Source organism: Ixodes scapularis, unplaced genomic scaffold (genome assembly GCF_016920785.2).
Source record: "Ixodes scapularis isolate PalLabHiFi unplaced genomic scaffold, ASM1692078v2 PGA_scaffold1__304_contigs__length_218370807, whole genome shotgun sequence".
NCBI classification, from domain to species: domain Eukaryota; kingdom Metazoa; phylum Arthropoda; class Arachnida; order Ixodida; family Ixodidae; genus Ixodes; species Ixodes scapularis.
The window spans coordinates 165,199,303-165,222,213 of record NW_024609846.1 but is presented as its reverse complement, the minus strand read 5'-3'; the positions used below and the strand labels follow the sequence as shown (position 1 = coordinate 165,222,213).

The following is a 22,911-nucleotide window of genomic DNA, read 5'->3' as shown; positions in this document are numbered from 1 at the left end:
GTCGTGTCGCCTTTGCTCACGTAACTCCCGCAGGTCCAGCGAGTTGCCGAGCCGCTGTAGCCCCGGCGTCGCTGGTCGTGCATCCTGGTCCTGCATCAACCACCGCTGCCCATTTCTGCCGAGTGCTTGGGTGTGGTAGCTTGACGTGCTTTCGCAGAAAGCTGTATGCCTTTGCCGAGTAAAAATGGAGCGTGAGGGCAAACTTGCGCACATCCTCTGTACATGCGTTTTTGTTGCGCCTGACTCTTTTTAAGACGAGGTTGCGCATTGTGTTGGTGAATGCATTGTCAAGTATGTCAACTGCTGGCTTAGGAAGTCGTTTCCTCAGTTCACGGAGCAGCGTGTTCAGCTTCCTAATCCTGGCTGTCTTCCGATTGATCTTCTTCTTTGCCTGTTTCAACAGTTTCCTCGCCTTCTGCAGCTTTTGCCTACTCGTGGCCAGGACCCTGTGCAGTCGTGGTGACACAGCTGCGTACGAGTGGTCACCGAAGGAAGTGTTGCGTCGCTTGAACACAGCTTCAGGGGGAGTCTCTGACGTCGTAGCCTGAGAGGGGGAAGTAACCAGCTCCAGTTTTCAGGTACTTAGGGCGACTAGTTGCACAACTTGCAAAGGTGTGTCTCTTGTATCTGAAAGTGGTGGTCAACGAATCACTATAAAAGTGGCATCTTTGGGATCAAGTTGATAGGTTTGAGTAAAACATTCAGGTTCTTTGCAACACTTTCAACCACCACCATTATAATAATTCCATGGCATGCTGTATGCTTTTTACAATCATTCAATCATAAGTGGGTTACGTGTTTTCAGTATATACTGATATACATAAAAATATGACCTCCAAACGATTTTTCTTGAAATCTGCAAAAACCGAAAGAACCCGAATTGAGCTTGCTTTGAAGAGAAATTGCACTTTCCACGGCAGGGAACCTTGATAAACGTCTGTACTTTTGTTGAACCACAACACCGACCGCACTGAACTGTCTGCGAGGCTGCTCTTTTTCTTTGGAAATTGTTTTTATGTGCTCCATTTAGCAATGAGTAGTGCATATCATGTTGTGTCTCCTAGAAACGCCACAGATATGCATTTGCTTTTACCACATAAGTACCGTGACACTCCGAGTTTTAGTCGATATCAAAAAAACACTGAAAAGCTCAAAATTCGAGAGAACAAATAAGCACCGAAAAATCACCCCCATTTTTAAAAAAATAAAACTATGAGAGCACCTCAGCTTTCTTTCATGATGTGAGAATGCGTGAGCATTACCTTTGGCCGAGTTATATTGACGTCAATGAGCAAGGTTGACCCAATGGATAGCACACTAGTTTTGCGATCATGAGAGCCTAGGTTCGAAACCGGGCAGGGGATAATTTATTTCTAGGTTTATTTTTTGTTCGATCACGTGATTAATAATTAATTCACATGACGAAAATGATAACGTGAGCACAGCTGTTTGTTTTTCTTTTATTTTCTTTTTCCTTAGATTGCGTCGCATTGGTCACGGCATTTGGACACAACTTTTGGTTACAGCTTTTGGCTGCACCCTTTGATCACGGCTCTTCTTTTGCTCACTGAGCCAGGTAATACTCACAAATTAAAAAACACCCAAAACATGGAACCCTATTCATAAGCCAGAACTCCCAGCACCCCCTTTTTGTGGGTCAGTGCCAGTTCTGGCCAACGCATAAAAGGTGTGGTCACATATCACACTGCACAGTATAACCTGCCAAGAATGCATGCCCTGGCACACAGTCTTGTGGAATACAGGCAGTCTTGAATGTCACCGCTCGTTGTTCTGCTGACAGGTCTCACCCTCCAGAGAGGCAGCCTGGATCGACGACTGATCAGCCAACCCCAGGAGAGGCCCAAGCTGCTGCTGGTTCTGGAAGCAATGTAAAGCTGGTTACTTCCCCCTCTCAGGCTACGACGTCAGAGACTCCCCCTGAAGCTGTGTTCATGCGACGCAATACTTCCTTCGGTGACCACTCGTACGCAGCTGTGTCACCACGACTGCACAGGGTCCTGGCCACGAGCAGGCAAAAGCTGCAGAAGGCGAGGAAACTGTTGAAACGGGCAAAGAAGAAGATCAATCGGAAGACGGCCAGGATTAGGAAGCTGAACACGCTGCTCCGTGAACTGAGGACACGACTTCCTAAGCTAGCAGTTGACATACTTGACAATGCATTCACCAACACAATGCGCAACCTCGTCTTAAAAAGTCAGGCGCAACAAAAACGCATGTACAGAGGATGTGCGCAAGTTTGCCCTCACGCTCCATTTTTACTCGGCAAAGGCATACAGCTTTCTGCGAAACCACGTCAAGCTACCACACCCAAGCACTCAGCGGAAATGGGCAGCGGTGGTTGATGCACGACCAGGACCAGGATGCACGACCAGCGACGCCGGGGCTACAGCGGCTCGGCAACTCGCTGGACCTGCGGGAGTTAGTGAGCAAAGGCGACACGACCAGCAAATGGGTGCACAAGAGCATCCCGAAGCTTGCTTCCAGAGAGGGTGCGACGTCGTCAAGGAAGTGACTAGCTGGGGAACTACCTGCGCAAGAAGGATGGAATTTTGCTTTCTGGCACTCCTCGACGGCCCCCAGGGACCAACAAGACTGCCAGTGCGACCACATCTCTAGGAATCGGGGTGCGACACCGGTCTCATTGGAGTGCACATGTGCGTCAGAAGAGCTTGGAGCTCTGCTCAGCCTCGTCCTGCGTGCACCAAGGAGGCTGCTAGCTTTGCGTCCCTCCAGTACGCTGCTGGACGACCGACGTGAGCCGCCTCTTGTATGTACCGAGCGGCGCCAGGGCTGCAGTGGCTCGGCAACTCACTGAACCTGCGGGAGTTACGTGAGGAAAGGCGACACGACCTGCGAATGGGTGCACAAGGGCGGAGGGGTCCCGCAAAGCTTGCTTTATGAAAGAGTGAAACATAGTCTTCAAGTGCATGCCTAGCTTGGGAACTACCTGTGCAACGGGAATGGAATTCCGCTCTCCGAGTGTAATAAAGTGACTTGCGCACTGAACGCGACCCTATTCACTACTATTATCAGACGCTGTGTCTAAAGATAGGTCTGACGTACCTAGGATGCAAAATTTAAAGATACGTCAGACGTACCCAGGACGCGGAGTCTGTGTCGGGTGTCCTAGCGTGGGCAGTCGGACTGCGGCCGGACGCTCCCGCTGGTGTATTTACAGCAGTCCGAAAGCGTTCCACGCTTGCGTCTTATCGACCTTGCATAAGTGGCTGGCAGCCGCTTGGCCTGGCTGCCGTGTGATACACGGGCGTGTGCCCGTCGTGTGTAAAAACGCGTGGAGTGCCAAGAAAATCATTGTGTCTAACAAACTACTGATTTCAAATTCCCCAACTTTTTCAAGTTTTTCCCTGACTATTTTGATCAAATTCCTTGCGTTTTTGAGTCGAAGGATGACATTTCGGCAATGTCATTCAGCATGGCCGTGCCGACGAGCAACCGTCATGCCGCTTTCACTAGTCGCCTTCCCTTATTTAGCCCACTTTTTGAATGATTCCCTGACTTTCCCAGATGATCCGAAATTCCCTGGGAGTTCAAGGCTTTCCAGGCTGGCAGACACCTTTTGAAATTTCGGCACGCGTTTGCGGGGTTTAGTGATCGGGAAGCTGCTCGAGAACAACATAACTGTAAGAGAAGCTGGTACAGTACTGCTTACACGACTGTCGCCCCTTCACAGAAGGCACCCGGCAGGCGGCCGGGAGCCGCCGTCCCCCCGGAGTGACCGCCGTCGGTCTTTTTCACGTCACTACGGATCACATAGTGAAGTGGTCCGTAGTTAGCTCAACACCGAGCAGTTCGGAGATTTCAACACTTCACTCGCTGCTTCAAATGCGAATCTTGACGGTCGAGCTAAGAAAATTGCCCAGGCACGTCCGCCGTACCGTTAGAACTCCGCGTTCTGGTTACGTCCTATATTCCTTTAGACTCCGCGTTCCGGATGGGTTCGACGTATCCTTCGACTCAGCGATTATGGAGGAGCTCCCGTGGTTAACGATTGCGGATATTTTAATTAAACTCGAACGATCGAGCGATGTCCGAGGTAGTGATCCGAGCCCGTACGAGAAGCACGGGACCGAATCTGGCTTACTCTGAATTAAGTAAAAAAGAAAAGCCTCATTCCCTCCTCCTTCGCGTTATTCCTACGCGGGGAGCATACAAAACCCTGAAAAACCGAATTCCGCACACGAAATCCACACACTCCGATCAACGCCCACAACGCTTCCGACACGCACTGGGCGCTGCCATCTTATCGTTGACGCCAGAGATTTCGTCTGGTTACGTCATAGATTTGGCCTGGTCACGTGTCTAGTGGTCAAAATTGTACAACATGGCGGCGGTCAATTGGGGGTCACTTTCAGCTGCCAGTTTATCGAGTTTATCACTCTAATGCCCTATACCTCGTTGATATATATGCATATATATATATAGATATATATGCATACATATAGATATATATTTATAATAAGTGTAACATAGATGGAACAAGTTACCGTCCAATGCAAAGTCTGAACGGTTTGAACCTTCATCCAGCCATTTAGCCAGCTGTCCTCAACATGGCGTTCAAGCGTCCGAGATATGCCGATACCAGAGGTAACAACGAGCAAGTTATCTGATTTCTGTCAGCGATAAGCAACGGCTGAGCAGCGTCGCGACCACGTTCCGCAATCACCGTGGTCAAACGCCACGCATGTCGCATATTCCCTTGCATCGCAAGTAACAACAGGCTGTGCAGGTATTCCCCCTTTATATCGTAGTACGTTTATCAGCTCCTCTTCTGATCATCTCTGCTGTGAGCCGTGTGAGCCCAACCTAACCCCCCAGGGTAAGTTCAACTTGCTCGAAGTGAACTTTATATAAACCCCGAGACTGCAGGCAAAAAACGACACGAACACTAAGAGGTGCTGCAGTATAAAAATTAATAAAATAAATAAATAACGGAGGTATTTTTTTGGCTGTGTCTACAGTGCCGTCCGGCGGCACTCGAATCGCGCCTACAAGTGCCGTCCGAAAGAGTCGGACGGCGCGTGTATCACTGGTTGAAGTTGTTCGAGTGCTTATCAACTTTATTTTTATTTATATGTTGCGCTACCCTGGGTGTGCTTGAACAAAGTGAAGCTAGGAGCAAAACTAGGTGCAGACTTGCAAGGGTTGTTTTGCTGAGTCTTTGTAATAAAGCAGAGGTCTCCAAACGTTTTGGCTAAAGGGCTGGATTAGCGATTTGTCGCAGCCTTGAGGGCCGGGAAAAAACACGAGTAATTTTGAGCGAAAAAAAAACAACTGAGTAGACAAAAATGAATGTTGGAGTCAGACTTGTACCGTACACATTACAAGTAGTCAAATTACTTGTAATCAATTACTTTTTGCAGTAATTTTGTAATCAGTTGATTACTTTTATTAGGCAGTAATCACAAGAGTAATCTGATTACTTTTTGAAGTAATCAAATTACTTGTAACCGTTACAATTTGTCCACGGGACCCCCCCTCAGGCACACGCGTTTTTTTATGAAATGACAAAAACAAAATTTGCTTCTTTTTTTTTTTCGAACGGAAAAAAGAAAGATTTTTGCGGAGCTGTAGGAAACGAGGTCAATATCTTTCTATCTACAGTTTCTGTGGAATGTCCGTTTTTTGTTTGTTTTTTTCGAACTGGGACTGGGAGTGGGAAGCCCCAGGGAAGCCACAGTGCGTGACAAAGGCCATTCAAGGCAAAGTTTGAGGAAGCAGAATGTAGCTTTGTGAGTCCTTCGTTCAAACTAGCCCCCTCACGCACACACACACACAGAAATTTAAAAAAATAAAAAAATCCTGCTTAGGGTACCTACTCGCAGCCCGTAGGAGAACCAGAACCGAAGAATGCCTAAAGCGGATGCAAAATATAACAAAGGCAGTTGAAATATTTCCCCATTTCCCCTACGTGTTCTTTGTGACGAACAATGTTTCGAGTTGAGAAGTGGTCGGGGCGATCTCTTCCGCTAATGGATACTACACATGATCCGTTTCGAATCCTGGAGCTGCTGCTCTTTTGTATAACATGCGAGCTCATCCACATGTGAATAGTAAAATGAGCGACGCAAACTTTGAGCGACAACCCTTGCTCAAGCTTAACAAGATCTAGAACCCCCTCCGCTCCCCCCCCCCCCCCCCCCCCCCCCCCAACACACACACACACACACACTGGCGAACGTCGAAATCATTAAACGTCTTCAAACGAATTCTATGCTTGTGTCCACATTGTGAAGGTGCAACGACTATGAAGAGGGAGCCAGTTTTTCTTCTTCAATACTTGTGCAAATGTGAAATATAGCAGTTCATCGTTACGAGCGCTAAAGATGTGTCTTCACACAATAAAGTAATCGGAAAAGTAACGATTACTTCTTTAAGTAATGTCCAATTACTTTTGCTGTCGAGTAATCAAGTAATCTAATCGAATACTTTTTAGCCAAGAGTAATAGTAATTGTAATCGATTACTTTTTTTTAGTAACGTGTACAAGACTGGTTGGAGTATGTATTAAAAACAACCCTAAGGTGGATGAATACATATACTTCAAATTAAAATTTAATATCTAGCTAATTGCAACATATAACGACCCTTGTGACCAAGGAAAGTCGGCTGGCATAAATCAAAGCGCATGAGCACTTGGCACATTCACGCAGTGCAAAAGACTAATGGGAATGATAAAACTAATGCTGACGACATGCAATAGTTGTGACAGAAGATACTAAGTGCAATGTATGTGAGAACACAATGGAATTTTAATGTAGTTACACAGACCTGAAGTGGGGGACTAAGAATGGCAATGCTAGGGATCACAATGTTTAATTAATAATATGATGAGAAGACTTTTCTTACGATGGCAGTTACTTATCATTTCTGGTATTCTAGTTTTCACATTTAGAGCGCATCACGGCGCCGTTTCTTTATGCGCAGTTCTTTTTGTGCCCCTAGCAGCGAGTCTGCTGGGAGTGGGCCAAGGGCTGGGCTTCGTTGGAAAGACAGTTGTCAGCCATGGGCGAGGGTTTGGAGACTTCTGTATGACCGTATTTACTCGAGTAATAGCCGCACTGTTTATGAAGGAAACCTGAGGGTTCGCTTTTCCGCGGAGCATGCGGCTTGCCAATCACCGCGATCGGCATAATGATTTCAACGGTTTACAGGACAAAGATAACGTCGTTGCACGATGATACCATCTGTGAAGATTGCATTTGTATGGAGAATCGTGTTCGTGATCTAGTTATTCGCTATGTTATTTATGCGCAACGCGATGATTGGCTGTATATTTGTCCTGCGGGAAAACAGACGCAAGGGCCTTCTTCATAAATAGTGCGGCTATTACTCGAGTAAATACGGTAAAGTGGGGCCAGCGATATGGGCTCATTGTGACCACCGATGTATGCCATGCGAAGAAGCCAGAATGCGTTGGACCTTTTCCTCTAGATTACTATATGAACTCTCTGCCTGAAAACTGGATCGGACTGTGTTGGATTTTGATGAATGCTTTTTTGGATTGAATTGGATGTGACGGCTTAACCCTTTGCTGCATCTCCGAAGCACCCACTGTTGCCACTATCTGGATTCAGAAAAGTAAAGGCTGAAAGTGAACTTCTGATGGAATCAAACATATTTCCTGTATTTTGGGGCATTTAGCCTAAAGGGATTGTCCGGTCAAATTTCGTATTGAAGAAAACATTTAGACCCCCTTGTCAATGGCTCTACAAGCATCTTCCATGACAAATCTGAATTTTATGGGCTTCCCTGGACGAGTAATTGTGTTTTAAACCAAGCGTGCATAAACAGTGTTTTCCTCGTCCTCTTCCAGAGCAGCGGGGGCTCTGATGTGACATCATGCATAGAACGCGCTGAACCGAAGTTCCCTTTGAGTTTTGTCCTCTGCGTGAGCACTACGACGAAGTTCACCATCGTTGCTGCGCTAGAAAATGTTTTGTGAATGAAGGGGGACTCTTGTTGTGCGGTTGTCACGCTCTTCACTTCTCCACGAGATTTACAGTGGCAAGTAAAATGGAACGCTGTGGTGCGTTAGGAGCACTGTTTTCCCCATGGAGGAATGAGGCATAGGATCTGACAGCTGCAAGCCTAGTGTGACGTCACATCAGGCATGGGAGTGCAGCCATTGATACTTGCTAAATTTAGCATGGAGTTTCAGGGAATTATTTATCATTGATTACACTAAATTGGGGAATCGTTTAATATAATAAAAATGGCTTATGTTAATCATTAGGCTCTTGCCAGGTAACCATCCCAAAATCTTAAGAACTTCCGGTTTCGTCGGACAATCGCTTTAAGTTTTCTTGTCCTTGGCGTCGCGTTTTTCCCCAGAATATGAGAAATTTATCATGGTTGGGCGGTACCCCGTCCGCTGTGCTTCCGCTGAACAAAACCCTGCTTTCGCTGAAGAGATGACATATTTGGCGGGAGCGTCCGATTTTTCTGGCGAGGATAGAAAAGCAAAAAAAGAAAAGTTACAGTCGCAAAGAGGAGTTTTGGAAATTGGTGGAGAAGGCATAGAGAAGCATAATAATGCACAAAATGGGTGGCATAGGCGATTTAATGAGAGAGGGAATTCAGAGTAGTATTTATAGGGAAGGTGGCCTAAATGTTTTCAGGCTAGGTGGGGCAAGTTACACCCAATACAAAGGGTATAGCCAACACCATCCATCTAAATTTTCGTCAGAGAGAGCAATGGCCGAGGAACTGCTCATCGTGGACACGGACGTGGGCGTGGACGACGCTCTGGCACTGCTGCTGGCGCTGTCCGACCCGTCCCGCTGCAAGGTGCTGGCCATCACGTGCGTGGCGGGCAACGTGGAGCTACCCAGGGTGTACACCAACACCCTGCGCATCCTCAACTACTGCAAGCAGCTGCAGGCAGGTGGCGACGGTTTCCGCGGGGCTCTGAGCGCGCACGGCATGCTGCGGCTGTTACGGCAGCAGTGCCCCGTTGGTCGCATCCGGGCAGGAGAGAGAGTCAGAAAGGGTGATGCACGACGACACAGTGAGTAAACAGGAGAGAGTGCTCCAGGAAGATATGTCAAGTAGTGCAGGAAAATGAACCATCCTCACTTATGTTTGCAAAATAAGCCGTCGTGCGAACTTGGGGAGAAAACAGATGATGGCATCAGCCAAGTTCTGAATTAATTATAGTGGTATTTACCCCAGTCCACCATCCTTGAAAGAAGTGGTGCCTCTCGTCAGAGACTTGGTTTGACGATTGTTTGGTGGGAAGTTCGAGAAAACAAATGGCGCCGTTAAGAAGGGGAGAAGAGATGTTTCCTTGTACGAACTGGTGGGGGGGGGGGGGGGGCAAGGCAAATAATAAGCCACAATGGGCACAAAAGCAATGTTTCCGTAGCTTAGTCTAGGTCACTATAGCTCAATGAAGTGGACAGGATCTGGACTGGTTAGTCGAACGAATGTCGGGACTTCCTTGTGCTGCACCCACGCAACTTCTAACCGAAAAACTTTCAAAGCAGGCATTCAGAGATGTGCGGGTTGCCTCAGCATCAGTCGGTCAATAGACCCTCTCCCAAATTCGTTCTGGCAACTGCGATAACTCATCATTCGAGTGTGTGACATCTGTTCATGTTAATGGCTGCCTTTTAGTGGCTGGTGAAGAGAGAAGTTGAAGACAGACCCCCATGTGTAGATAACACGAATTCTAGGTGGTCAAGACACTAGTCCGCTATTTTGTTCAAGTGAGTGAGAAAACATACTTATTAAAGGAATGTATACATAACAATCTCTGTAAGACTTATAAGCTTTTTTGCACTACACATTTGAGGGTGTCTAATGAATCCTTGGAAAAATCGCTTTCAGCATGTGCCAAATGACTCGGAACAATAAACTAGTGCAAACTTTGCCAGGGGAAACCCCTTATTGAATACAAGCGCTGGGTCTGCATTCCTTTCGGACTGGCGTCTAATAAATCAGTTGACACACACTAGGCCCACAAGATCCCTGATGTGGTGAATTGTATCAAAAGTCTTACTCAAGCAAGTGCCTCGTATAGAGGCGCTTACCTGAGTAAGTGCACCATTGAAACTGAAAAAAAGAGAAAGATGTATGAGGAGAAAACAGCGCCACTTTTGTATGTCTACCGTTGAAATAAGAACCACCATTAGCAGACAAAATATTTAACTTATATTTCAGCCACTAGATGGCACTGAATTTCTGAAAGGGTCTATTAGCTGCTAAGTGGAAGTAGTACAAGCACACTTTGAAACCCTTCTTGGAGAACATCTATTGTGAAAAAAAACAAAAAAAACATGGTATGGAGGCATCTAACAAGGCTGTTTAGTTTCTATTTGCCCTGAGAAGATGGGGCGGTGCCACCTGATGGCTCCTTGTTGTGACGTAGTAACCAGGATCACATGACTGCTTTTGCACTTGATTGTTATCATGTAGGTTGAGATGTATTGTTTGCAATTCATGTTTAATTGCTAATTTGAACGAGAGCTTAGGGTTGATCTTCAATTAATTTTTTCGCTGTACTTCTCAAAGTTAAACTCGAGCAGCGTGATAAGAGTGGCGTCGCGGCCTACGGAACAGGAGCCAGTGACCCAGCTGACTCAGCTTCGTGATATTATACTGATTATGACCAAGTCGGTCATTTTTGTGGCTTTGGAGGCTTGTCAATAGACCCTTTAAGAAATTCAGTGCCATCTAGTGGCTCAAATATCAGTCTAAATTTGTGTATGCTAATGGCGGTTAAAATCTAGTTTCTATTTGTCAATGAAAGACTTACGAAACTTACGGTGTTCTTTACTTCAAAGTTCTTTCTTTCTATAGTTGTTTCAGTTTCAGTTGTGTCAAGAACTATCACTCTGTACCAGGCACTTACTTGAATAAATCTCTGGATAATATTCACCGCATTGTATCGTGATGAGCTGTCTGCAGTGTGCCGAAGCCGATCATTCCATGGATTCACATGACATCCTCAAATACATAGCACAAAGAAGCTCATAAGTCTCATCCTGCTGACATTAAAAGGCCGCAATTAAAAGGCCATCATTAAAAGGCCACCATAGAAGGCCGCCATTAGCATGAACAGATGGTGTACACTGTACATACACTTAGGTGTTGATGGTTATGGTGGTGGCCATACTGAATTTCGGAAAGCGTCTATTAGGTGACCAAACAGTAATATTTTGATACTCATAATTCCCAAAAAGATTTTTCTTTTTTTCCAGTTTGTTGTAATTTGGCAGGTCAAGCAGAAATCAATCGCAAGGACGGCCGAGCGGGTGTCAAACTTTGCATCTTGATCGCCGGGTTTTTTTGCAGTTTGCTTGAGACACAGACGAAAAATATGGTGTATGTGCCACATGATGCAAGGGTAATCCATGCCCTGTTTATTTGGGCTGTACGTCAAAGAAAGCAGCAAGTAGAATTGACGAGTGTGTGATGAGAGCGTCTGCCACCACCCCACTACACTTTGAAAGTGACAAGAGTGCGACAAAAAAATAAGTCATACCTTCTAACAGAAAAATCTAGGTCAAGATTCAAGGTACTCATACAGAAACAACCACATAAAAAAAAAAAAAGGTTGCACCAACATTTTTTATTTAACAAGGTCATATGCAGCTGGTGACAAGTGCCTAGCTAGGCCTTTCCTCTTGGTATGACTACAGCTGCATGAGCTTTCCGTCTTCCTGTACACACTCAATCAAAAATATGTGGCAAATTGTGAGGCAGTTGTGTTGCATACGGGAAACATTCTAGCCTCACAAACTTTAAGCGATATATTCTGAGTCTCCAGACGCCAGACACCTTCATGGCACTCTCCATCAGATAGTTTGACGTGTACCGTGCGTGCACTTCATGGTTATTCTGAGAATGAAACAATACTAGCGCAGATCGGGCTGCTAAACCTGGCGATCTTCCAGAGCCTTCCACACTCTCAAGATCCTTTCTCTCAGCGTGCACATGTGGTCGAGCTCCCCTTCACCCACCTCACACCTCCTTGCCTACTTCCTGGTCACATGACATCCCCATTAACCAGTGAGCGTCGAACACCTCACTCCTCCTCTACCACCCGTCAACCAATCAGTGTCGAGCTTCACGGCCACGTTTTTGTCTGGGCTTCACCAAATGCCGAATACCTGCCCAAAGAATGTTTCACATTAATATTTGTGTGCATGAAATATGACGTGACTCATTTTGGGGGGACATCTGGGCACCCCCAATAGTATCCGTGCCTTTTTGTTCAATGGGGTACTCCACAAGGTTCTAACATTCAGGCTGCGTACCTCCCAAGCTCACGTTTGTTGTTGTCTTCTTTTTTTTCGGGTGGGGGGAGCGACGGAGGGAGGAGATAGCTAGTGAGGAGCAGTTAGCAGGAACACGAGTGTGATTCCACATGTTGCCAGAAAAGAAAAAAAAAGGATGTAGCAAAGCAGTTGACTATCGTATTTTTTTACGCTTTGACCATTGACAGTGATGGGATTGCTGCGTCGTTTCGGGGGTTGCGCCAAAGTGCATAGCCTGCTACATCCTGCTACATTTCGACATAATCTGGTAAATTTGCGCCATTATAGACCCTTTCCGGAATTCAGTCTGGCCACTTTGATCACTATCATCATCATCTGAAAACGGCATATGTGCTATACTAATGGCGGCCTTGTGTTTAGTGTTGAAGGAAGAAGTTGAAGATGCTCCTGAGCAGATCATTCGAGGCCTATACATTCTAGGTGTTAGCGCGACGTGAAGCAGGAATTGGAAGCAAGAGCTGCGTAAGCGTTCATTTCTAACTCAGTCCCAGTCAATCCGTTAGTAGCACTCAATCGGCTTCAAAGCCTCTTCATGTATAGGACTCTATCAAGGCATGTATGTGGGTTGGCGCTTCATTCCGACTGGCTGCATTTGTTTTCGCCATCGACACTAAAAGAGATTGAAAAATAATTGTAGTGAAGTGAACATTCTCGTTTACCGTTGACCTTTAAGTGACGGTGCCCCATTAAATATTGCAGACCACAGGCTCATTGCCGCCATTAGTATAGTAAAAGATAAACTGCCATTTGAGTCACCAGATGGCACTGAATTCCGGAAAGGGTCTATTGTGCCAAAACATAATTTACCTTTTCAATAGTGAAAATGTAACAGCTGAAGATCCGCTAAATTGCCGGATCGTTACGGTAGGCTTGTCCCTATTTTCAGAGCTTTCGATTATATCTTTAAGTAATATACTACTCGATTTGATCTCTGTATCATATTCTGACCGTACTCGGAAGTTGCGCAATATTCTCACGTTCCTGGTCTGATCTGATTGATTTTGTAGCTTCGTTGAGTTGTGCTTCTCACCGCACACTGGTGCACTGCAATGATCGAAGCAAAAACTGTGGAGTGTGCATCACAATTTTTCATGCCATGCTTCACCACAGTGCAGCCAGATACTAAGGGGAAAGCACTTCTCCAAAGTGAGGCATTGCACACACCAGTATGTTAAAAAGAAAGAAGAAACTTTCCAAGTGCTGATGTCACAACTCTACTTTGAACTAAAAAAAGTCTGAATAAAACTGTGATTAGTCAATATGATAGGCTGCAGTAGTCTGATGAATCCTGACCACTGTAGTTTGCTGAAAGGAAATAGGTCGTCGGACAGCGTGACACGCCGGCTCCTACTCCCGCGCAGATCCCGGTGTACCAGGGCTGTGGGCGCCCCCTGGTGCAGAAGGCGACAGCCTGCCACCTGTACCACGGCCAGGACGGCCTGGGGGGCGTGGCAGAGCAGCTTCCCCTGCCGGACGACGACCTGGAGCCGCCGATGGAGCACGCCTCGACCGCCATGGTGGAGCTGGTGCGTGCCAGGCCCGGAGTGATCACCCTGGTGGCGCTGGGGCCCCTCACCAACGTGGCGCTGGCGCAGCGGCTGGACCCCAGCTTCCTGGGCAACCTCCGGCGGCTGGTCGTCATGGGGGGCACCTTCGACGGTGAGGGACCCGTGCCTCGGTCTTCACTAAAGCTCATACTGTGTAAGGACGTGCACGCGTAGTTGCGTTGGGCTTTCATAGAGCGCGGAACGGCGACCTCACCGAGGGTAAAGGTCACTTGCAGAATGACGCTCAGCGACGTGTGGAGTGCTGTCCCACAGTGCACAGCGAGGAACGGATCGGACTCTACTTCCAAACGTGGCAACACCAAAATAGCAGTGCGGCGGACAAGTCGGAAGTTGAGAAGAGAGGGGGAGGGTCTCGCGCTTACCCGTGTCTTCTTGCCCGCGCACCTTCCTCCGCCCCATGCTCAATGCTTCCCCGTTGTGTCGAACGCTTGCTGGGTTCCTCCGCGCGTAGCCTGTGACTGATGCCCTCTGGTCCGGTTGCAGCCCGGGGCAACGAGACGCCCACGGGGGAGTTCAACTTCACCTGGGACCCCGAGGCGGCCAGCGTGGTGCTGGGCGAGGCTGAGTGCGAGACCAAGCTGCTCACCCACGAGCCTTGCCTGGAGCACGCCATGGACTGGGTCAGTGGCACGGGGGCCTCCTAATGGTTCCGTGGAGGGCCCGGGAAACAGTTTTCAGAATTGGGCAAGTTAGTACTTAAAGGGGCAGTGCGTAGGGTGACCACCCATCCCAAGACTCGCGGGACTGTCCCGCATTGAGGGCTCGTGTCCCGCGTCCCGCGAGAAATTCCGAAATCTTCAAAATGTCCCGCATTTCACACTGTCGTATAATTTACTCTGCAACTCATGGTACTGCCCATCAACAGGGCGCGGGGAAGCGCCAAGGTCACTGGTAATCATGTGATTCGCAGTGGTATGCCATTTTCTATCCAAGCATTGCGGGAAGCGACCATGGTCCTTGCTGGAGAACTGACGCGCATGCGCCGTTGTGCCTCTCCCTTTGGTGGAAAAAATATCGTAAGAAAAATATCTCGCCAAAAATTTAAATACAAAATATTATAATTATTTTCAAATTGCTATGTCAATGCGAAAGGGTTGCTGTGGATTTTGTTTTTAGTAAAAACAGCCAGACTCGCAACGATCGAAAAAGAACCTAATGTTAAAACATTTGTGTAGGACCATGTTGGTAAAAGTAAGCGTTGACAGGAAACAATGACCCAAAAAAGATTTACCGTTTATTATTTCCATTTGATGCCTTGAGTTATGATACAGTCAATTTTTATGTCCTAAACTTCGACACATTTATAACATGTTTGGCATTAAAAATATCACAGGTAGTGGAAATTATTTGAGCTTAATTGCTGCAATAGAATTAGCAGGTGTATAAGCAGTACAGGATAATAAATGGGTTACCAGAGCCTCGGTTCATTGGGTATGTGTTCATAAATATCTTCTAACCCCCCCCCGCCACGCGTGTCCCGCATTTTACTAACAGGAAGGTGGTCACCTTAGCAGTGCATCAATTCAAACTTCAGAAGAGTTTCCAGTTTCTAAGTTTTGCATTGTTTATCTTACCAGAAGGAATAAAGAAACCGCCTCGTTCTTTTGAAATATTGCATTCTGTTGCGTAATAGCAAAGCGAGGAACGGGAATATTTTGCGATTTGCAGTCGCGGGGTGGTGGCCATGGGAACTAAGTCGTGATGCACTCCTGGGTATGGCAAGATGTGCCCTTATGTGCTCAGTATAATGCCATATTTTTTAAATAAGCATTGTCGTTTCAACTTGAGCAAATGCGTCAAAAACCTCATATCATCTAAAAAGTTGTACTATATATTCAGTTTTAGTGGCGCCATCTGCCCGAGGTGAGAGAAAGACTATTCCTCCCTTGAGCCTCACCCCGTGTTACTTCGTCAGTCAAACTTTCTTTCAACGAGGCTTGCGCTTCGACCCCAATCCCCTCTCTCAACATGCTCAAACCAACCTTCAAGGTTGCCATGTCACTTGCAAGCAGAGGCCAGGTGCGCTGGAGGCTTCGAAAGGGAAGCCAACTGGATTCTCCGTGTCCCCGTTGCTAGTCACCGCTCACGTGACTCGGAGACGGTGTAAGAGTTGAAGTGGTATGAAGGCGCCCTAAACGTCAATTGCCTGACATAAAAAAAAAAAAAAAGAAGAACTACGGCACGCAGCTTTAATTGGTTTTCAGTGTTTTAATCCAGATGTGACAGGCAACAGCTACCACAGTCATTTGACCGGAGTTCAAACATTGTTGCACGGCCCCTTTAAAAAAACACCGAACCTCCGAAAAAATTTTATTCAAGTGCCCGGACGGATATTGCATGTCAGAAACCAAATTTTTCGCAAAGAAAATAAATAATTTAGTGCAGCTTTTATGTCCCCAGGCACATTTTGAGTAGGGAGCGATTCCGAAACGTGCCTCTATTTCGAGACGTCGAACCTGAGAAATAGGGGCTTGTTTCGGTATCGCTCGCAACTCGAAACGAAGGTCGCGGCGTAAATATTGCACTAAAGATTTTTGTTTTTAGGAAAGTTCATTTTGTGACGTACGTGACCTGTCCGAGAGAAAGCTTGCTTGCGGTACGACACGAGCGGGACGTCGTTGGAAAGCACAAAGGGCGACGCAACAAATATCGGCCGAAGCTGACCATTCTCTCACTTCCTCCTGCAGGACTGGTTTGACCAATGGGTGGGCGGGAACTCCCCCAAGGCGCAGCTGGTGAAGGCGGTGACGGAGCACCCGTCGCAGCGCCAGCGCCAGCTGCTGCACCGGGAGGGCTTCTCGTGCTGCGACCTGCTGGCCATGGCGGCAGTGCTGCAGCCGTCGCTGGTGACGCGCTGCGAGGCCTTCCCGGCCTGGCTGGAGCTGCACGGGGCCACCACCAGGGGCATGCTGGTGGTGGATCGGCGGCCCAGCCTCAAGTGGCACCACGGCCACCCTCCGCACGTCCAGTTCCTGCTCGGCTTCGACGTGGACGGCCTTAAAAAGCTCTACGAGCATATGCTCCGCTGAGCGCACCCGTCCGAGGAGAGGTGGGTGCGACACGGCTTTTCCGGCGCGGCAAGGACGGTTTTTTTGGCAGGAAAGAGCAAAAATGGAATGGCCGTTCGCCGAAGAACCGGAGCAACGAAGGCAACTTCGCACATTTGCGTTCTCCCATAACGGAGAGCATTGCATTCTCTTTAACCACCACTCGACATGCTGACACGCCGGTGCCATTTATCGAATCATTTCGAGCCCTGGTGAAAGAGTGATGTGCAAAAAATTATAAAAAGATATTTGCGGGTTAAAAGGGCAACTCGACAGATTGTGTGAGTGTTTTAAGCGGTTTTAAAAGAATGCAACGCTCTCAACACGAGAGAAGGGAGATGTGTGAGCCAGCCTTGAACCTGCGGAAGGGAACACGCCGTTTACACGTTTGTTGCCTCACATGCCTCGTTGAGCGGCCCCTTGCTTGTGCAACACGAGCTGTTTGAAAGACACTACAAAGTGCAAAAAGAGGATCGTTCGAAGGTTTGAGCTTTTCTCCCAACTCGTGGCATTATGTATTGCGACAGGAGGCACTTGCATCTGCCTTTCTGGTATTGCCATATACAGGCAGTAGGTAAACTGTTATCCTTTTTTTTGTGGCATTGTATAATATATGTGCCATATTGATTTCGAGTTTCTTTTTTTTGCTGCAGATGGTGGTCGCTTGGGAATCGGCGCATAGATACATGTCTTCTTGCAGACTCCCCCTGGAGTCTAATACCATATTTACTCGCATGTTGAATGCACTTTTTTTCCCGAATATTTAACGCACACGTATTTGGGAGTTTGCGGTCGTTACAGGGGGTAAACTTTTGTTCATTTACACACTTTGTGCAAACGTTGTTTTAGGTGCCGATCTGACACGGTGAAGTGTACTAGCTGTGGCACGTCTCTATTGACAAAGGCATACCCACGGCAGGTAGTGAGTGCACTATGGTAATCGTGCTCTATAAATTGCAAACCTTTTTGGGTGCCTTCGGCATTCTTTTTGTCGTAGAAAAAGCGCCATACGATGCTCACTTGGCATGGAGAGAGACGCGAGCATTCCTAGGCCTAACCACTTTCATAATTTCACTGTCCATAAGCGGTCCACAGACGACAGCGTGTTTGTCCACATCAGTGCATCCGACGGACGAAACATCTTTGGAGCGATTCCTCAACACCAGCTTTGTTAGCTGCGCTCACCACTTGGTTTCGCAATTCGTGACTTCTGCAACCACTTGCTGCCATTACGCGCGCAAATACTACCATCCTTGGCTCGCTGCTTGGCGGCAGAAAGAATTGGCGCAGTGGCTGGCTGAGTTGGACACAGTTTGAGAGTTGAAGAGCCAAAAATTGGAAGTGCATTAATTTTGTACGGGCAAAAGAAAGTTAAAAGATTAATGACTGTTGTGAAGTTGCATTCATTATGCGAGTGTGTTCGTTATGCGAGTAAATACCTTGAGCGACCTATGTGGCTGCCCCTCTATGCCCTGCTGGAACCCCTTTTTCTTAGTGCCTCCCATACATGCCTGGACACTTGCTTCCAGTTTACCGATGACCTTAAAATGGTGTCCTCGCAGTTTTTTTTTTTTTATGTCTCTGTACAGGGGATGGTTACCGGGGGCCCGGTCAGGCCATACTCATGTATGGCCAAAGGTCCGACTGGTCATACGACATGTCAGAAAGACGGCCGAACCCGATCATGCGGTGGTCAGTCACTGCACCATGAGCATTCACATGATCGGCTGTCTTTTTCGTCAAACATTTGTTGGTAATGGGTATGACCTGACTGGGCACCCATGCTGGTCATCACGTGTTGGGTGGCTGTGAGAGCGCCATATTGCAGACACTAATAAGCTGACCAGGCGTGGGTGTGAGTCACTCCCAACAAGATGGTTCCAGCAGCACATGCAGGGATGGAACTGCTGCGCCAATTGCGCCATTGTGCGCCTAATGACTTTTCGTGCGCCACACTGATACAGAAGTATAAATAAGAATGAAATTGCACCAAAGTGCACTTTAACTGAAATTATAAGCGAGCCTCATCAAAATTAGCCATCTCGCAAGTTTCTGTTCGCAACGTTGACATCAGAACTTCGGTCTAAAGAGAACACCAGTGGATCCGAATCCGAAGCTCTGTATCTGGTGGTCGCTGCCATGGTTATACTTCGTTTCAGCTTAAAACAGTTGTTTCAGCATCCCTCATTGCGATAATTCTGCTGCTAGACCTCTTTGGAGCCGTTCGCTGTCGCTCTTCTTCATCTAAGATTATGCTACAAGCACGAGGTCTGGACTTTCAGCGTCCCTGCCATGAACGTGTGGTCGTGCAGTGCTAGCACTTTTCAAGGCCACATGCTGGCGCTTGTACCATCGGCTGCGTCTGGACATTAGCTGAAACGAAGTATAGCTGCCGTTGCTGTGTGCTTTCCTGGAGTCACTTCGTCTGAGTAATGAAGCAAGCCGTGCTGCCATACTGCCATGAAATCAAATGTATTTAAGTTGGCGCGCCTCCCTCTGGGCTGTACCTGCGTGACTATAAGCGTTTCCACTGTTTACAAAAATCACAGTCCACACGTGCAAAATCACGGTCCAGCCAGCGCTCGCTCGCAATTGCGGCCAGCCAGAAACTTCACGTTCATAACACACAAAATCAGCAATAAACGCGCACCGATACGCTTTTATGGAAGGGTGCATTGCAAGCCCTCAGCTGCATTGGCCCACCCCGAGGCCTTGCGCAGAAAACTTGGGAACATAACAAAGGCGAGTGAGCTGTGAGGCCTATGACGGAGCATGAGACGAGCTGAAAGCTATTTCTAACTGCTTGTCTATATTTACCTCTTTTCAAGTCGGTTCCATCACGTGTCACACTGTCGTGCAGATTTGCTCTATATGTTTTGTGTAATTTTCATGTAATTTCGAGAAAAATATTTCAAATAAAATGTGAATTGAAACTATTGTTCACATGAAATTCTCTGCATGCAATATTTCCTTGAGTTTTGAAGACCTGGTCACAATTAGGCTCTATTTTAACATTCTTAAAACTCGTATACTGCTCCCAACTTGCTCCAAGACCGCATTTTTACTGCTCCCAGCCTTCTCCAAACTGTAGTTTTTTCTGCTCACAAGATTGCTTCAAAGCTGCTTTGCACAGTTCTATCCTTGCACATGGAGAGGCTGCCATGCAGGTGGTGCAAGGGCATTTGGCTCCAGGATGAAGGAGTCTGTCAAGAGGTGGACATGTGGGCCGACTCTCAAGTGATCAGTGTCTGCGGCAAAAAAAAGAAAAAGATAATTGTACATATCAATATGGTGCGCCCCTTGTAAACAAGTATTCTGTTCACACACCCTTCTGGTTGACTGGAGCAAGATCCTCATACACAAGCTCATAGCTTATATTTCGACTGCACGAGCACCCGTGCAGCCTGCCAGAGCTGCTATCTCGTGCTTGCAGCTATGGTTCCAGCTAAAGAGACTGGTAAACCGAGCTTAGAACCATAATTCTCCCAACTAAGCTTTCTGTGGAAAGCGTTTTTCCTGAGTGATCCGGGCTCGCAAACACTTTCCTGGGTTCACTCTGGATTTCGGAGATCGGGCGTGCAATGTGGGCACCCAGCTTTAGGAAAGAAGGATTGAGCAGTTTCATTGTGCTGGTTAGCGCAATCTTAACACCAACAAAGTTTTTCAAAGTAACTAATGTCGTTACTTTCTTGATTGGCTCAGGAAAAAGTAGTGGTAGAGCTACAGTTAAAGGTTACTTCCAGAAAAAAAGAAATGTTCAAGTTAGAGTTATGAAAGAAGCAACCGAGTTACAGTAATGCATTGCTACCAATGGCTACACCAATTTAATGCAGTATCTCTCAAACAAAACTTGAGCTGTGTTCGAGATGCTGCATGTGTGCCTCAGTTCAAGCCCTGATGTATTCCTTTTGCCGTCCCTGGTAAAACTGCCAGATGTGTTCTCGACGTCCTCCCTCCTTGCAGAAATGGGAGTCTTCAGAAAGGAGCGAGGTTTTCGGGACCCGGGATGCCACAGAACCCCACCCCCCGAGTCAGCCCCAAGGTTGCCACTTTGCTCCTGGTGATTTTTCCCATGACGCGCCAAGTATTTCATACAGGGTGAAATAATGTCCAAGCAGCTACTAATCTGCATGTTTCCCTTTTTCTTTACATCATTGTTGTCTGTTAATGAATTAAATAATTTTGACCATTGTTGCAGTCAACGGCTTGCTTCTGGCGGACGCCTTCTTTAGCTTTTTGAGACATGCTCTGAGGTGGATGGTGCATGGATGCTAATATTTACTACAATCAACTACCACATGGGAATGTTGTGGTCATCCTTTGGTAGCTCCAGCACTAGCATGCTGCTTGGATGTTTGTCCAGTGCAGCTTGCTCATTCAGTGCATGAGCACATACGAGCACTGTATGAAGCAGCATACTAATTAACTGAATGTGTAACTGCCTAAAAGACCCATGCCTGGTCATTAGAAAGAGGGAATTTTAGAATAGCATGCGCAAAGGCTTTTTGTACGCAAAGAATGGCGTCATCGCCATCGCACATGCGCCGAACACTTAACGCATTTTGCGCTTTGCGTGCACTACTTTGGGAAATTGCGTGCGTACGCAAAGAGTCTTTGCATGCCTCCAAGGAGAATTCATGATGCGCAAGGAGTTGGCTAAAGCCAAGACGAGCACAGTTAGAAAACGGCGGCTCCCAGGACCGTGGCGGCTGCTTTGCCAGTGGTTGCGAGCGTCATGTCAACGGCATCCTCGCGACTGCGATTTTGAACACAGAACGACATTGCACTTCTGCGGGAGCTGCATGTCGCAAACAGTTTTGGAAGACCCAGCAAGGTGGGCAAACGATCGCTGGCAACTTGGCGCTTGCGACGCACAAACATTTCTCGGCGGCGTCGGCAAAGCTCAGTACACGAGACGTCTCTTGCAGAGGCGACGTGAATGGACACGACTGGTTGACCATTCCCTTCACATTATCATATTTAAACAAATCTAAAATGTTTCTCCGGACCAAACAATTTGTATTTTTGCAAGTTACAGCATTTCGTGTGCGAAATAAAAATTGTTACTGTGGCGTTGCGAGCACAAGGGGCTCGAGTTTTTGCATCATGGCGGAGAAACGCTATTTTAAAACTCCCTCGCGTAGCGCGTAAAATTGCATGTTATTCTAAAACTCCCTGATGTGTCAACGTTCCAAGCTGTTTAATATGGATCGAAATAACTGCCTGCACTGGACGGCATGGCTAACGCAACATTGTCAATTTTTCGCATTGTCTTGACAGGGTATTCGTGAACACTAAACTTTACAGCCTAAGTCGGTGCCCAGGGACCCTCGCATTCCGCCATAAAACTCGTTCTGACGACGTGCCTTTTTGCGAGAAAGAAAAAATTAGAAAATCTCGACAGATGGTTTGTGCTAACAGTTTCTCGCTCCGTCTTATACTAACAAATTCATTACCACAGTATCCGGAGAGATGCCCCATCCCCGAAAGATAACCCACTTTCATGTCTGGCATGATTTGTTACGTTTTTCAAAAACGCCGGAAGAGCCCACTTTTAGTAATTGCAGGGCCAATGGTTACCTCGGCACAGACGGCGTTACCTACTTAGCTATGGCGGGGAATAAGCAAACATTGCCGACTGGGACGGACAGTCGTCGTCTTTGGTTCATCGCCTCTCCCTGCGATTGTACGTTTTAGCGGGTCACATAACTAACACTATAATTTCTTTTCAACTCTTTTTTTTATTGCACACTGAAAGTTAGCTTACTCCTCATTTTCACCGGATTTGCTTTCGATTTTAGGTGGGCTACCTCGGGATAGTGCGGTAGTTGCAAAACATTGGATGTTACAGACCAATGTTACTGCCACGCACCCTGGCATTTACTATCGTGGAATGTAGACTCGATTGAAGTGCAGTGTACAATCGCACGTCAGAATACATCTTTGGTTTGTAATAAAAGTTTTTTGGAAAATA

General features: G+C 47.1%; 1 protein-coding gene across 2 annotated transcripts; it reads left to right on the top strand.

The window, feature by feature from the left end:
- The first annotated feature begins 4,503 nt into the window (after positions 1-4,503).
- Positions 4,504-22,911, top strand: LOC8040283 (non-specific ribonucleoside hydrolase RihC). 2 transcript variants are annotated; one of them, XM_002414084.4, is made up of 6 exons: positions 4,504-4,626; positions 8,728-8,921; positions 13,684-13,981; positions 14,374-14,510; positions 16,578-16,939; positions 20,901-22,911. In XM_002414084.4, exons 1-5 carry the CDS (start codon positions 4,590-4,592, stop codon positions 16,917-16,919), a joined length of 1,008 nt encoding a protein of 335 aa, XP_002414129.3. In that variant the 5' UTR covers positions 4,504-4,589; the 3' UTR covers positions 16,920-16,939; positions 20,901-22,911. The 2 variants fall into 2 exon arrangements, with proteins under 2 accessions (XP_002414129.3, XP_029836408.2); XM_029980548.4 differs by having other exon boundaries at positions 4,553-4,858.